Source organism: Microcaecilia unicolor, chromosome 1 (genome assembly GCF_901765095.1).
Source record: "Microcaecilia unicolor chromosome 1, aMicUni1.1, whole genome shotgun sequence".
In the NCBI taxonomy this organism is placed as follows: Eukaryota; Metazoa; Chordata; class Amphibia; order Gymnophiona; family Siphonopidae; genus Microcaecilia; species Microcaecilia unicolor.
The window spans coordinates 765,660,739-765,678,160 of NC_044031.1; the positions used below are offsets into that span (position 1 = coordinate 765,660,739).

Below are 17,422 nucleotides of genomic sequence, written 5' to 3' on the forward strand. Positions count from 1 at the left end.
AAAGCCTTGGATAAGAACAGAGGATCCTTAGCTGGGGGGGGGGGGAGTGAGGGGTAAAGCCTGGGATAAGCACAGAGGATCCTTAGCTGTGATTGGAGAGGGGGGGAAAGTGAGGGGTAAAGCCTGGGATAAGCACGGAAGATCCTTAGCTGTGATGGGGGAAAGAGGGGTAATTTTTTTTTTTGGGGGGGGGGTGAGAGTATAGTGGGTGATAGATTGTGAATTACTGAGACAAACCTTTGGCTTGTTACTGAGATGAAGCTTCGGCTTGTTGTCTTTCTTTCTTAGTTAAATTGTTTTTAATGGAAAAGTAGAAGCAATTTTCAGGGTCACAGTTTTTGTAAAAATACATCTATAAATATAAACCAGACCTGTTGGGGTTAGTTATTTTCACTAGAGATACACATCCTCCTTTTAACAACTGATTTTTATCTGGTAATAAAGAGAGTGTGGACTTCCAAATCTGGCCATTTCCCTTCTGGTATCCATTCTTATTGTGATTGAGAAAACTCTGCTTAAGTCTGGATGCTTACGAGCTTTACACTAGACCCCGGAAAATTTCCCCGTACCCTGCTCCCTGCAAGCCCAGAGGACTTTGATGGGATTCTGGATGTCCCCTGAGCCTTTTACAGACCCCTGTGTGCGAAGTTCGACTGGACGGTGCTGCCACCTGGCTCCGGCCCAGCTTGGTCCGACCACCTCTGTGGTTATTTAGAAGAACAATTGCATAAGTACATAAGTGTTGCCACACTGGGACAGACCAAAGGTCCATCAAGCCCAGCATCCTGTTTCCAACAGTGGCCAATCCAGGTCACAAGTACCCAATAGTAGCAACATTCCATGTAGAACCCCAAAGAATAGCAAGATTCTAGAATTCTAAAGACTAACAAGATTCCATGCAGAATTTCAAAGTGTAGCAACATTCCATGTGGAACCCCAAAGAGTAGCAAGATTCCATTCAGAATCCCAAGCACATAAGTACATAACTGTTGTCAAACTGGGACAGACCAAAGGTCCCTCAAGCCCAGCATCCTGTTTTCAACAGTGGCCAATCCAGGTCACAAGTACCCAATAGTAGCAACATTCCATGTAGAACCCCAAAGAATAGCAAGATTCTAGAATTCTAAAGACTAACAAGATTCCATGCAGAATTTCAAAGTGTAGCAACATTCCATGTGGAACCCCAAAGAGTAGCAAGATTCCATTCAGAATCCCAAGCACATAAGTACATAAGTGTTGCCACACTGGGACAGACCAAAGGTCCATCAAGCCCAGCATCCTGTTTCCAACAGTGGCCAATCCAGGTCACAAGTACCCAATAGTAGCAACATTCCTGTAGAACCCCAAAGAATAGCAAGATTCTAGAATTCTAAAGACTAACAAGATTCCATGCAGAATTTCAAAGTGTAGCAACATTCCATGTGGAACCCCAAAGAGTAGCAAGATTCCATTCAGAATCCCAAGCACATAAGTACATAACTGTTGTCAAACTGGGACAGACCAAAGGTCCCTCAAGCCCAGCATCCTGTTTTCAACAGTGGCCAATCCAGGTCACAAGTACCCAATAGTAGCAACATTCCATGTAGAACCCCAAAGAATAGCAAGATTCTAGAATTCTAAAGACTAACAAGATTCCATGCAGAATTTCAAAGTGTAGCAACATTCCATGTGGAACCCCAAAGAGTAGCAAGATTCCATTCAGAATCCCAAGCACATAAGTACATAACTGTTGTCACACTGGGACAGACCAAAGGTCCATCGAGCCCAGCATCCTGTTTCCAACAGTGGTCAATCCAGGTCACAAATACCCAATAGTAGCAACATTCCATGTAGAACCCCAAAGAATAGCAAGATTCTAGAATTCTAAAGACTAACAAGATTCCATGCAGAATTTCAAAGTGTAGCAACATTCCATGTGGAACCCCAAAGAGTAGCAAGATTCCATTCAGAATCCCAAGCACATAAGTACATAACTGTTGTCAAACTGGGACAGACCAAAGGTCCCTCAAGCCCAGCATCCTGTTTCCAACAGTGGTCAATCCAGGTCACAGATACCCGGCAAGATCCCAAAAATGTACAAAACATTTTATACTGCTTATGCCAGAAATAGTGGATTTTCCCCAAGTCCATTTAATAACGGGTCTATGGACTTTTCCTTTAGGAAGCCGTTGAAAACGTTTTAAAACTCCGCTAAACTAACCGCCTTTACCACATTCTCTGGCAACGAATTCCAGAGTTTAATTACACGTTGAGTGAAGAAACATTTTCTCCGATTCGTTTTAAATTTACTACATTGTAGCTTCATCGCATGCCCCCTAGTCCTAGTATTTTTGGAAAGCGTGAACAGACTTTTTCTTCACACAACGTGTAATTAAACTCTTGAATTTGTTGCCAGAGAATGTGGTAAAGGCGGTTAGCTTAGCGGAGTTTTAAAAAGGTTTGGACGGCTTCCTAAAGGAAAAGTCCATAGACCGTTGTTAAATGAACTTGGGGAAAATCCACTATTTCTGGGATAAGCAGTATAAAATGTTTTGTACGTTTTTGGGATGTTGCTACTATTGGGTACTTGTGACCTGGATTGGCCATTGTTGGAAACAGGATGCTGGGCTCGATGGACCTTTGGTCTTTCCCAGTATGGCAACACTTATGTACTTGAGACATCTCATTCTGCCTGTTGGATTCTAAAGAAGAGACACTGCTGGAATTGCATTTTTACTGAAATTATCCAGGGTGAAAGGTATTTGGATAACTTGGGTGTCTGTAGCAGGCACTGCAAGGTGACCTTTGGCTGTAGCTTAACCCTTTTATTGGCTTTCTTATGCTTTCTTATGAGTTATTGTACTTTGCTGTCCTGTCTGTCCAGTCTGTTCTCATTTGCCCTTCCGCGAAGTTCCCCGGTGCCTGTGAATTTAATTGAAAATCTGAGTTTATTCGAAGTGGGTTATAAAGGGGACCTGGTTGAATGGCAGTATTGTCCTACACCTTTTCTAGCTCATCTTCACAGTAAATCCCATCTCATCCTTCTCAAATTCTCCAGCTGGGGCTCCTGTCTTGTGTAAGAGAATTGGCTGACAGCTCGTAGTTCGAGGACTGGAGTGAGAGCGTTCTGCTGCATTATTGACCCAATATCCCTAAAGGGGCCGACACGCTGTATAAAAATACACAAGCTAAAAGTTTATCATTGTGACAATAGTATCTCTTAAAAAGTACATTAAAAAGTTTTTTAAAATATATAAACACATAAATGAAATAACAGATCTTATGGCACACAATAGTTAAAAATCATAAAACAGTTTTCAACAGACTTCAGGGCATATTTCATATAATTAATGGTCATAGTCTGCTGAATAGAAAATTTTTTAAAAACTTTTTCCTGAAAATCAGATAATTTTGTGTCAAGAGAGAACTCCAGAAAGATAAACCCAAGAACAGAAAATATAGTGTTAACCACCTTGGAAAACCGTACATTACTGAAAAAAGGTGGACAAAGTGTCAACTGGCTACGTAAGCATGAAAATCGAAACAAAGGAACAGAAACTATCAATAATAATTCTATTCTGTACCACCTGAAACTTGTAGACTGCACTGTGGGCCTCTGAGGTATTTATATTTATAATGTAAATACTAAGCTTTGCCAGGTTAGACTGTGGGGCTTTTTTAGGTAGAGCCATAAAAATTCCTTTGCAGGTGTAGGAAATATTAACCCCTTCCGGCCTCGTGTTAGTCCAGCACACTACCAGAACCCTCATCCACACTCTTATCACCTCTCGCATAGACTATTGCAACTTTCTTCTCACGGGTCTCCCACTTAGCCATCTCTCTCCCCTTCAATCTGTTCAAAATTCTGCTGCACGACTAATATTCCGCCAGTGTCATTATGCTCATATTAGCCCTCTCCTCAAGTCACTTCACTGGCTTCCTATCCGTTTCCGCATACAGTTCAAACTCCTCTTATTGACCTATAAGTGCATTCACTCTGCAGCTCCTCAGTACCTCTCCACTCTCATCTCTCCCTACATTCCTCCCTGGGAACTCTGTTCACTGGGTAAATCTCTCTTATCTGCACCCTTCTCCTCCACTGCTAACTCCAGACTCTGTTCCTTTTATCTTGCTGCACCATATGCCTGGAATAGACTTCCTGAACCGGTACGTCAAGCTCCATCTCTGGCCGTCTTCAAATCTAAGCTAAAAGCCCACCTTTTTGATGCTGCTTTTAACTCCTAAACCTTATTCACTTGTTCAGAACCCTTATTTTATCATCCTCACTTTAATATTCCCTTATCTCTTGTTTGGCCTGTTTATCTGTCCTAATTAGATTGTAAGCTCTGTCAAGCAGGGACTGTCTCTTCATGTTCAAGTGTACAGCGCTGCGTACGTCTAGTAGCACTATAGAAATGATAAGTACTAGTAGTCTTTGGGATTCCGGAATGTTGCTACACTTTGAGATTCTGATCGGAATGTTGCTACTCTTTGGGATTCTACACGGAATCTTGCTACTCTTTGTTCTTTTCTCTTATTTGTCCTGTTTGTCTGTCCTAATTAGATTGTAAGCTCTGTCAAGCAGGGACTGTCTCTTCATGTTCAAGTGTACAGCGCTGCGTACGTCTAGTAGCGCTATAGAAATGATAAGTAGTAGTAGTCTTTGGGATTCAGGAATGTTGCTACTCTTTGGGATTCTGATCGGAATGTTGCTACTCTTTGGGATTCTACACGGAATGTTGCTACTGTTTGTCCTTTTCTCTTATTTGTCGTGTTTGTCTGCCCTGATTAGATTGTAGGCTCTGTCAAGCAGGGACTGTCTCTTCATGTTCAAGTGTACAGCGCTGCGTACGTCTAGTAGCACTATAGAAATGATAAGTACTAGTAGTCTTTGGGATTCCGGAATGTTGCTACTCTTTGGGATTCTGATCGGAATGTTGCTACTCTTTGGGATTCTGATCGGAATGTTGCTACTGTTTGTCCTTATCCCTTATTTGTCGTGTTTGTCTGCCCTGATTAGATTGTAGGCTCTGTCAAGCAGGGACTGTCTCTTCATGTTCAAGTGTACAGCGCTGCGTACGTCTAGTAGCGCTATAGAAATGATAGGTAGTAGTAGTAATATGATGGGTGGAAGCTCAGTACCAAGTGTGGTGGAGGGCTGGAATTTTGCCTTGAAAGAGAATGAAATGCCGCGGAGATTTTAAACCACAGGCTGACCACCTCCATCTGAACACTGCAGGTTACTTTCGCATCTGAGCCAACTCGGAGCCAGGCTTTTGTTCCAGCTTCCTATTTTGGCCACAGCTCCTTACTGTAGGTGTGGGAGCAAACTCCGCCCATTGGCTTTCCAACCATTCGTGTTCTGGGCATGGGAGCGGTGATGTCAGATACCACGGGGATTTCATTGCGATGCCTAGCGGTGCAAGCCGAAGGCACGCACCAGCTTAAGTGTGGGCATAGATTGGTCTTTTTTTCTTTCTTGTCTTAATTTGTACATCATGCTTTGGTTTCTGTTTTTATGTATGGCTTTTTGGGGTCTTCTTAATGGTCAGCTGGGGAATGTCTTAGAATATGATTTAACTGTACCAGTCTGGACGACTACCACAAGTAGGCCAACGCCTGACTTAAGGGGTACGTTGCTGATTGACTGTCAGGCTATACGCCTGCGTAGTAGAGAAGGACATGGGGATAAAATTTGTTCCCGTCCCCACCCCATCCCCTCAGGCCCTGTTTCCATCCTGGCCCCATCCCCGCAGGTTCTGTCCCCGTCCGGTCCCCGTGGGCTCTGTCCTCATCTGTAGAAGTCTCGAACAATTACGATTTTATATTTAAATCTTTTTATTAAAGTATGCATAGTGGATCCTCAGAAGCTTAGCTGAAATTGGGTGGCGGAGCAGGTGGGGGGAAGAGGGGGTGGTGGTTGGGAAGCAAGGATAGGGGAGGGCAGACTTATACGGTCTGTACCAGAGCTGGTGATGGGAGGCGGGACTGGTGGTTGGGAGGCGGGAAATACTGCTGGGCAGACTTATATGGTCTGTGCCCTGAAAAGGACAGGTACAAATTCAATTCAAGGTAAGGTATACACATATGAGTTTGTCTTGGGCAGACTGGATGGACCATGCAGGTCTTTTTCTGCCGTCATCTACTATGTAACTATGTAACTATATAAAAAGGAACAATATGCTGTGCAACTGTTGTGTATAAATTACAAATAGAAAACAATAACAATGAGCAGCTATAATAACCCTCCCACCCCCACCCTCACCCTCTACCCTACGTTTAATATATCGACCTCCAGGTTCATGGGTTAAGGCAGATCAGATGTCATTGCTCAAGCTTCCTGTCAGTTCTCTAGATTGGTGAGGATGGGAGACTTCCCTATGAGGAAAGGCTAAAGCGTCTAGGGCTCTTCAGCTTGGAGAAAAGGCGGCTGAGGGGAGATATGATAGAGGTCTATAAAATAATGAGTGGAGTTGAACGGGTAGATGTGAAGCGTCTGTTCACGCTTTTCAAAAATACTAGGACTAGGGGGCATGTGATGATGAATCAGAGAAAATATTTCTTCACTCAATGTGTAATTAAACTCAGGAATTCGTTGCCAGAGAATGTGGTAAAGGCGGTTAGCTTAGGGGAGTTTAAAAAAGGTTCGGACGGCTTCCTAAAGGGAAAGTCCATAGACCGTTATTAAATGGACTTGGGGAAAATCCACTATTTCTGGGATAAGCAGTATAAAATGTTTTGTACATTTTTGGGATTTTGCCGGGTATTTGTGACCTGGATTGGCCACTGATGGAAACAGGATGCTGGGCTCGAAGGACCTTTGGTCTTTCCCAGTATGGCAATACTTATGTACTTATTATTTTAGGGGATCTAAATCTGCATTTAGAGGACACAAATGGTTTAAATGTTTTAGGTTTTAACCTTTTTCTACAGTCTTGCGGCTTGATTTTAATGGAAGGTGGACCTACACATGAAAGGGGGCGTTGCTTTGGATTTCCTCACTAGTAATCCACCTTTCCTAGTTGATACATGTGTTTGCTCAGCAATACCTTGGTCTGATCAATTTCAGTTAGATTTTATACTGAACATTTGTTTAGAAAACCCCATTATTTATTGCGATTTATGAAGAGATTCAGCCACAGCAACGTATTATACAACATCGGCCTAAGATGATCTTTACGCAAGGTAAAATTGATACTATAGAGGCGTTTAAATATCTCAAGGGCATTAATGGACAGGAAGTGAGCCTTTTTCAACTGAAGGAAAACTCTGGAATGAGGGGGCATACGATGAAATTAAGAGGGAATAGGCTTAGGAGTAACCCAAGGAAGTATTATTTCACAGAAAGGGTGGTGGAGGCGTGGAATGGCCTCACAGTGGAGGTGGTGGAGTCGAGGACTGTTCATGGGATAAGCATGTGGGTTCGCTTAGGAACAGGAAGAGTTAGGGGTAGGGTTACCATATGTCCGGATTTCCAATCTCCCCTTTTGTCCGGATTTCTGGACCAGCCTGCCCGTTTGTCCAGCAATCCGGACAAACGGGCAGATTGCTAGCCTCCCCTCCCCTTACTTACTAGTGCCCTGGTGGTCTAGTGACCTCTTCCGCCTTCAGGACAGGAAAGAGCCCCCTCTTTCCTGCCCGGAGCGCTGCCCTGCATGCATCCGTCCTGTTGCTGATCCTCGGAGACGATTCAAAATGGCTGCCGAGAGTTGAAGTGACCTCGCGAAACTTCAACTCTCAGCGGTCATTTTGACTCGGCGCCGAGGATCAGCAACAGGACGGATGCATGCAGGGCAGCGCTCCGGGCAGGAAAGAGAGGGCTCTTTCCTGCCCCGAAGAGGTCACTAGACCACCAGGGCAGTAGTAAGGGGAGGGGGGTGACGGGGAGGGGGGACGACGGGGTATGTGACAGGGGGGAGGGGAAAATGTGACAGGGGGCATTGCGAGGGTGTGACAGGGGGTGGGGTGGGTGTGAAAGGGAGTGGGGTGGGTGTGTGGTGGGGGCAGGGCACTTGTCCTCCTTTTGGGGGGAAAGATATGGTAACCCTAATTAGGGGTTACAGAGGATGGGCAGACTGGATGGGTCATATGGTCTTTATCTGCTGTCGTGTTTCTAATATTCGTTACTGGTCTGACTTGACTGTTATATTTGCCTCTTAAGTCTACTGAATCACTTAAATCGTGCTGGGATACAGCCTCCCTTTTTGTTCTTGATAAAATTTCTCCCTTGGCTACTAAGAAAGTAAATACTTATAGAAATTCACCCTGGTTTATTTCGGATCTTAAAATTATGAAGCAAAATTGTTGCAGATGAGAGAAGCAATTGTGTAAAACTAACAGTACAAATGATAACTTAGCTTGGAAGACTACCTTTAATCACTATAAAAAGAACGTTGTGGTGGCCGGGAAAAATTATTATAGCCAAATTATTGGTGATGCTTCCAGAAGGCGCCCGTTTGGGTATTCAATCTAAATTGCCACCTGCCCAGGAATTAGCTGACTTCTTTCTCAATAAAGGAGTCCGAATAAATTCAGATCTATCACAGTCTAAATGTAGTTGCAGTGCTGCATTATCTGGAACTCTTTTAGGGTTTGAACAACCAGTAAGGGCAGATCAGGTTTGGAACTCGTTTCCACCCATTACGGTCACAACTGCTGCTTCTTTATTGAAGAAATGTTCTCACTCACAATGAGGGGCATTTTCGAAAAGGGACGTCCTTGCAAAACGGTGAAATCCGATGCCGATTACCGCCCGGTTAGTGCCACGCACCGGAAAATAAAATATATTTTTTCGGCGTGCGTACTGGACGCGCATAAAAAATGAAATTACCGCCTCGGCCATGCGGTAGCTCCGAATTAGCGTGTATTGCGCTCGCGTAGGCACCCACGCGGCTTAGTAAAAGGACCCCTTAGTCCAGGTGATGGTATTATGCATTGTACTCTATTTGGGGCTATGTTCTAAATATTTTAAAAAGCTTCAGCTTATTCAGAATCCTTGCTTAAAACTTATTTTTAGAGTAAATAAGTTACAGGCAGTGGTGTAGCTACGTGGGGCCATGGGGGCCTGGGCCCCCATAGATTTGGCCCTGGACCCCACTGCCGACGACCCTCTCGACCTCCCTCCCGCCGCCGTCGTGTACCTTTGCTGACGGGGGACCCCAACCCCAGCCAGCCGAGGTCCTCTTCTTCAGGCACAAGGCTTTGTTCTGTTTCTGTGAGTCTGACGTCCTGCAGGTACAATGTACAGGACGTCAGACTCACAGAAACAGAACGAAGCCTTGCGCCGGAAGAAGAGGGCCTCGGCTGGCGGAGGTTGGGGTTCGTGCAGGACGTCAGACTCACAGAAACAGAACGAAGCCTTGCGCTGGAAGAAGAGGACCTCGCTGGCTGATCTGCAAGGCTTCGTTCTGTTTCTGTGAGTCTGATGTCAGACTCACAGAAACAGAACGAAGCTTTGCCCTGGAACAAGAGGACCTCGCTGGCTGATCTGCAAGGCTTTGTTCTGTTTCTGTGAGTCTGGACGTCAGACTCACAGAAACAGAAGCCTGCGCGGCTGCGTTGCTGATCTTCAAGGGCAGGCTTCTGTTTCTGTGAGTCTGAGATAACGTGCATTGGAGCTTTCTCTTTCCAAGGGAAACCAGGCAGATTGTTTTGCCCGAATAGATAAATATTTTCCACTTCCAGAATCGGGAGCCCCTCGGAGGGTGCGAAGGATTCATATTCCACCACAGTAGTTCTACTACTTACTACTACTACTACTTAACATTTCTAGAGCGCTACTAGGGTTACGCAGCGCTGTACAATTTAACAAAGAGAGACAGTCCCTGCTCAAAGAGCTTACAATCTAATAGACAAGTGGCAATCTTCCGTCTGACAGCAATGCACGCACATGTCACGATGGGAACAAACCATTAAGTAAACAGTCAGGAAGTCATTTCCTAAATTTGCTTCTCAGACCTTTGAGAAACTTGAAGCCCTGCGTGGCTCCGGCTTTGCTGAGCCAGCCCTGAAAGCCGTTTCTATGGATCCCAGTTCCTGTTTTCAGCTGTCTGCAGATCTGTGGCTTGGAGCTGGAGGCAGGGTGTCGCTCATCCCCCACCGCAAATGCCTGTCCTTGGAGTCACTGGCCTGGGCTAGGGAAAATGATGGACTGAAATTGAAAATACTCAGCAATTAAGGATGAAATCACTGTGCATTAAGTTATTGCTGTGTTTTTTAGTGAAGTAAGTTGATCTTGCTCAGACGCCAGGACCAGAGTGAGTCTGAGCGCTGCTTTTTATCTCCCCCTGCAAGCTTGGTGGCGTTTCCCTTTTTCTGGGCTCTGTAAACAATTCTGTGCCTGGAACCATCTGATAAGTCTATCAGAGGCTTATGATCTGCAACAGGGCTGCTCTGGTGCTGGTCAAGGAACAACCATTGTTGCCTGCTGCCCTCTGATCCTGGCAAAAAGAGATCCACCATTGGCTGCTGCCCTCTAGTGCTGAGGAATTAGGATACAGGGCTAGATAAGCCATTGGTCTGACCCAGTATGGCTACTCATATTCTTATGGAGAGCTTGTTTTCCAAACAGTGACCAAGCCAGGTCACAAGTACCTGGCAGAAACCCAAATCGTGGCAACATTCCATGTAGAAGCCCGAAGAATAGCAAGATTCCGGAATCCTAAAGTGACAAGATTCCATTTAGAATCTCAAAGAGTAGCAACATTCCATGTAGAACCCTGAAGAATAGCAAGATTCTGGAATCCTAACGAGCAACAAGATTCCATTTACTACTACTACTACTATTACTACTACTATTTAGCATTTCTATAGCGCTACAAGGCGTACGCAGCGCTGCACAAACATAGAAGAAAGACAGTCCCTGCTCAAAGAGCTTACAATCTAATTTAGAATCTCAAAGAGTAGCAACATTCCATGTAGAACCCCAAAGACTAGCAAGATTCTAGAATCCTAAAGAGTAACATAGTAGATGACGGCAGAAAAAGACCTGCATGGTCCATCCAGTCTGCCCAACAAGATAAACTCATATCAGGCACCATGAGAGTCGAAGGGAATGAAAATTGTAGATTGTCCAGTACGATCATTGGTTCTGCTGTGTTGCTGGGTGTGGGGATTTACGGTGGATCGGTGGGGTAAGCCTTTTTGAGGAGGTTGGTTTTTAGTGATTTCCTGAAGTTTAGGTGGTCATCGATTGTTTTCACCGTTTTTGGGGAGTCCATTCCATAGTTGTGCGCTTGTGTAAGAGAAACTGGATGCGTAAGTTCTTTGTATTTAAGTCCTTTGCGATTTGGCTAGTGTAGGTTTAGGTATGATCTAGCAGAACCGACTCTGTTTCTTGTTGGTAGATCTATCAGGTCTGTCATGTATCCTGTGACTACGCCGTAGATGATTTTGTGGACCAAAGTGCAGATTTTGAAGATGAGCCGTTCTTTGATTGGGAGCCAGTGCAGCTTTTCTCGGAGGGGTTTAGCACTTTCGAATCGTGTTTTACCTAATATCAGCCTGGACATATAGTCGAGTTTGTGAAGAACTATTGGCAACTTTGGCGTCACTGGTTGTTTCCATGCTGCCACAGTCGAAAACGTACTGGCCACGAAAACATGGACTGCCAGCTTACAGAGTTCTTTCTTAATTTCCCTTGGTTTAAAGTGTGAGAGACAGTGTGGGTGGCTAAGTTCAATTAATTTATTTATTTGTTGCATTTGTAGCCCACATTTTCCCACCTTTTTGCAGGCTCAATGTGGCTTATATTATGCCGTAGTGGCGAACGCCATTATCGGAATGAGAAATACAGAGTGGTATTGCATTAAAGTTCACAAATGATAGAGTAAATTATAGAATAAGTTAGATAATCAGTTCATTTCCGGCGTGAGAAATAAGGTGGTAGTGCGTTAACGTCCATTAGTGACAGAGTGATTGAAGCAGTCAGGTATAGAGAGTTTGGTTTTGTCAGGTTCTGGTACAGTTTCGTTGTCTGGTATTTAGGATGGATCATTGTGATATGTCTTTTTGAACAGGTTGGTCTTTAGTAATTTTCGGAAGGTTGTTAGGTCGTGTATTGTTTTTATGACATTTGGTAGTGCATTCCATAGTTGCGTGCTGATGTAGGAGAAACTGGATGCATATATTGATTTATATTTAAGTCCTTTGCAACTGGGGTAGTGGAGATTCAAGAATGTGCGTGCTGACCTTTTTGTGTTTCTGGTTGGTAAGTCTATGAGGTCTGACATATATGCTGGGGCCTCGCCGTGAATCATTTGATGAAGTACATAAGTATTGCCGTACTGGGACAGACCAAAGGTCCATCAAGCCCAGCATCCTGTTTCCAACAGTGGCCAATCCAGGTCACAAATACCTGGCAAGATCCCAAAAAAGTTCCATACATTTTATGTTGCTTATCCCAGAAATAAGCAGTGGATTTTCCCCAAGTCAGTTTAATAATGGTCTATGGACTTTTCCTTTAGGAAGCTGTCCATACCTTTTTTAAACCCCGCTAAGCTAACCACCTTTACCGCAGTAATATTTCAGACCAAAACTGCTGAGCCAGCGAGCATGTCCACCAGATGTGGTACATATCCCCCAGCGCCCCCTCCCCCAATTTCACTAAAATAAGCCATATCCCCTGCCAAAAATATGGTGCAGGCGCCGAGGGGTGTAGTACTAGTGATATAATATCTTGTACCCATTTTCCACCGGATTAGCTGAAACTGAAACCCCAAGAAGGTACTTAAAGTATTTTTCCCACTGGGTGAGCTCATATATACTAGTGGTATAGCTACGTGGGGCCTGAGGGGGCCTGGGCCCCCTGTAGATTCCAGCCTGGACCCCCCTCCCGGAGAACCCGCCGCCGCCTACCTTCACTTTTGCTGGCGGGGGACCCCACTCCCCGCCAGCCGACGTCTTCTCCATCCTGCTCCTGCTGTTGCATGCATTGCTGACGTCAGCAATGCATGCAACAAGAGCAGGAGCAGGATGGAGAGGATGTTGGCTGGCGGGGAGTGGGGTCCCCTGCCAGCAAAAGTGAAGGTAGGTGGCGGCGGGGGAGGGTTCGCGGCAGGAGGGGATCAGAAAAGACAGGGGCGGCAATGGCGGCGGGGGGGGGGGGGGCGGCGCCGGGGGGGGAGGGCTAAAATGTGCCCCCTCCCCTCGGGCTTTGGACCCCCCTCCCATGGAAGTCTGGCTACGCCCCTGAACACAGCTCATACCATTTTCCCATTATCATCCAGCATAATCAGAGCTAAATATAAGCGAGAAATGCAACCCCGTCCACTGCCCAACCTCACATTCTGTTTCTCTAGTCTAGAGTACATGATAACTTTTTTCACAGTTAACTAGGGCTGTCCATCGATCGAAACTTTTAATTGCATGACTAATCATGATTAAAAAATTTAATCGTGGTCTTGATCATTTGATCCAAATGTAATACAGTTGAAAAAAATTTAGCATTAGAGAATCCACGAACGTGGCGAACTCAACGAAGTCCCACGGATAGTCACAATACAACAAAGCAGTGGGTAAAAAACCAGGAGTCCCAGAGTGGAGATGAACAAAATTTTATTAATCAATATATCGACTCGACACAACGTTGTGTTTCGGCCAAAAGGCCTACATCAGGAGTCTAACAATAAAAACAATATGTGAACATAATGTAATGATAATGTATATGAGACAATAATACCTAAAAATAAAACAAAACAAAAAATAAATATATAGTTTAGAGTGTAAAATGAAGACCAAAACAGCAAAATACATTCACACTATAATGGTCACTGCTGTGGCCGAAACACAACGTTGTGTCGAGTCGATATATTGATTAATAAAATTTTGTTCATCTCCACTCTGGGACTCCTGGTTTTTTACCCACTGCTTTGTTGTATTATAAATTTAGCATTTACACATGGAGGAGTATTTTCAAAGCACTTAGACTTGCAAAGTTCCCTATGGATCTTTGTAAGTCTTAAGTGCTTTGAAAATGAGTCCCATAGTTTACTTTTTTTTTTTTTAATTGATCCTAAACATTCAACCAATAACTTTGATTCCATCTCCTGCTGTCTCCCTCGCCTTCCCTCCCGACACTGTCTCCTCCCTTCCCACCATCCTTGATTACCATTTTTTCCTTTTCTTTTTTCTCCCCTCTCTCCTATGGGCACCCTCTCCCATCCCCTATTTCTAGCATCTGTCTCTCCCCCCCCCCTTGAGGTCCCCATCTTTTTTTCGCTCCTTTTTTCTCCTCCTGGACACCTCTTCTTTGTCACATCTCTCTCTCTCGCACCCCATTACCATGTATTTCTCGCTCTTCTCCTCCTCCCCTGCATCTTTGGCTCTGTTCCTGTTTCTCCCGCTGCAGCTGCCCCTCCGCCTCACATCTCTGGTTCTTCTCCTTTCTCCCGCTGTTGCCCCCTCCTTCCCTGAATTTGTTCTCTTTCTCCCGCCGTTGCCACCCCTCCCACACATCTCTCGCTCTTCACATCTTTCTCCCACCGTTGCCCCCTCCTCCCCCTCATCTCTGGCTCTTCTCTTTCTGCTGCCACCGACGCCGCCCACTTCCCTCCCCCCCCCCCCGGTGCACTCCATATCTTTCTCCCTTGTTTTTGGCTGGCAGTGCGAACTCTTCTTACCTCTCCAGCAGCCCCCACTCCTCTGCAAACTCCATCTCCCTGTTTCTCACAGCCGCTGCAGTGAAAGCATACTTCTGTGTCGCCGGTGCCGAAGCCTCTCTGTAACAGGAAGTTCCGCCTCCTCTGACAGAACTTCCTGTTTCAGAGAGAGGCTTGGAGCTGGCTGACACGCAGTGTGCTTTGAGTGCAGTGGCCGTGAGAAGCAGGGAGAAGGAGCTGCAGAGGAGAGAAGTGCGCCGGGGAAGAAAGACGTGCAGGCAGAGGAATGTTTACAGATGGGGGGGAGGGAGAGGCGTTAACTCGTGTTAAAAATTTTAACAGGAGTTAAACATTTAACGCGTTAAATGTACAGCCTTACTGTTAACACATTCTTTCGTCTTACAGTGCAGTTTCAGTACATTAATGTCGTTCCCTTCTCTAATGGGTATCAGATATGAGGGAAGGGGAGGGAGGGGAGAGGGGGGCAAATAGGAGTCGGTTGAGGATACCTCTCGTCCATTGTCATGTGGGGTCATCAGAGCCCAGACCCCGCGGGGCACGGATGAGGGGGAGAATGCAATAGAGAGAGAGGGTAGCCCCGTGGATGGGATAGATTAATATTTAACGAAATGTACCGGCGATACATCTAGGTGGAGTTAAGGTTTAATTTCAGTGGGCCGGAAGTAATATTTCGGATTCATGTGGAGTGGACTGATAGAAGCAATGGGGGGGGGGGGGGGTAAATGGGGAAGTTAGGGGATAGGGGAGAAAATGTTCAACAAAAAAAGTTTTGGATGATGTTCATAACTGGGTTGTATTTATTCAGCATGATCCGCCTGCGGAATTTATACAGTGAAATGTAATATTCTGGTTTAACATGCTGAAATCTTAATAAAAATTGTTTAAACATAATGTCGTTCTCTGTTTGCACAGATGCCAGCATGTCTCTCGACACCATGAAGCAGAGTCCCTGGTGTAAAGTCGCCTACTGGGAGCACAGGACTCGTGTGGGACGCCTCTATGCGGTGTACGAACCGTCTGTCTGTATATTCTATGACCTACCTCAAGGAAACGGCTTCTGCCTAGGGCAGCTGACGCTGGATCACCGCAACGAGACAGTTGAACGCACTCGAAGCAAAATTGGATACGGGATTTTACTCAGCCGGGAAGCAGACGGCGTTTGGGTGTACAACCGCAGCGAGCACCCCGTTTTTGTTAACTCCCCGACGCTGGACGTTCCCAACTGCCGAACCTTGCTTGTGGAGAAAGTGTTGCCAGGCTACTCCATCAAAGTATTCGACTACGAGAAATCCTGCCTCCTGAAGCAGGCCAACGAACCGGCCGACGTGGACGGGCCGTACGATCCCAACAGCATCCGGATTAGCTTTGCCAAAGGCTGGGGCCCCTGCTACTCCCGACAGTTCATTACGTCGTGTCCGTGCTGGCTGGAAGTGTTACTCCGCAATAAGAGATAACAGCATGCCTGCACCAGATTATCACCTACCTAAATTTAATATAAAAAGGTTTATATATTATATGGAAATATATATTGTACTTGTAAATATGGAGTCCTTTTTACAGTGTAATTATTTATCTATGCTCAATGTGTATATGGACAAAGTTCAAAAGGCACTTTGGCTTATACAGTTCTTTCAGTACAGATTTCTTTTTTTAAGCCTCTGCAGCAGAATTAGGCAAAACACCTACTTCGGGTGTTTTTTTTCATACCCAGGCAAAAAGCTAATACCAGGTAGTCATTACGAATAAAGCATTTGCATCATTCACGTCTGGGCTCCATCTTTCTCCATGTGCAGAGGCCGCAGGGTGTCGCTGGTATTCTCATTCTTTGGGGCTAACGAACGTTCTGGGATCAGCATATGTAAATAACCTAATGGGCCACTCGAAACCTGTCGCCAAATGATTTGGAAGATAGAAGGAGAAAAAAAAAAATTCATGAAATGTTTTGTGCCTTATTTTTGTTTCGGAGCTTTGAAGAGCTGCTCCTTCTGCTGGGTTCTTTGTCCTTCTTTCTAAATAATAATGTCGCTGTGCAGCTCATCATCGGTACCCCAGGTGCGGGTAGTGTGAAAAGGCATGAGCAGCTCAATAGGAAACTCTTAGGATCTTAAAGCAACGGGAAGGTATGAGAAATGCAGAGAGGATGACATGGAGAATCCAGCTGCATCCAGAGTGGGGGAGGGCAGGGGTGGTATAGGGTTGCCGGCCTATAGCTTTGGGGGTGGCTAAGCAGGTGACATTCAAAAATGCGACCATCTCTGGGGGAAAAGTGACTGAAGTCCCCAGAAACAAAAAACTGAGGTTTTAATGAATTCTGAGAGTGAACAGTTATAATGCAAAAATCCAAACCTCATCCTTTTCTGTAACATAGTAAATGGCGGCAGATAAAGACCTGAAGGTCCATCCAGTCTGCCCAACAAGATAAACTCATTTACATGGTATATGATACTTTATTTGTATACCCAAGTTTGATTTGTCCCTGCCTTTCTCAGGGCACAGACTGTAGAAGTCTGCCCAGCACTGTTCTTGTACTAAACAGTTCTGAAGCTAACGTTGAAGCCCCTTAAAAGTTACACTCCAGCCCATCCATATCTATACAGTCACGATCAAAGCGTAGACCGTAGAAGTCTGCCCAGCACCAGTTTTGCTTCCCAATTACCAGCATCACCACCCAATCTCTGCTAAGATTCCGCGGATCCATTCCTTCTAAACAGGATTCCTTTGTGTTTATCCCACGCATGTTTGAATTCCATTACCATTTTCATCTCCACCACCTCCCGCAGGAGGGCATTCCACATATCCACCACCCTCTCCGTGAAAAAATACTT

At 45.2% G+C, this 17,422-nt stretch overlaps 1 protein-coding gene across 2 annotated transcripts in view; it reads left to right on the forward strand.

The window, feature by feature from the left end:
• SMAD6 (SMAD family member 6) overlaps positions 1 to 16,356 on the forward strand; it is an 80,877-nt gene extending 64,521 nt beyond the window's left edge. For both annotated transcript variants that reach the window (XM_030190462.1, XM_030190463.1), the window contains one exon: positions 15,510 to 16,356. In XM_030190462.1, coding sequence (XP_030046322.1) covers positions 15,510 to 16,051 — 542 coding nt within the window. In that variant the 3' untranslated portion in view covers positions 16,052 to 16,356. The remainder of the gene's footprint in view (positions 1 to 15,509) is intronic.
• Positions 16,357 to 17,422: the final 1,066 nt, after the last annotated feature.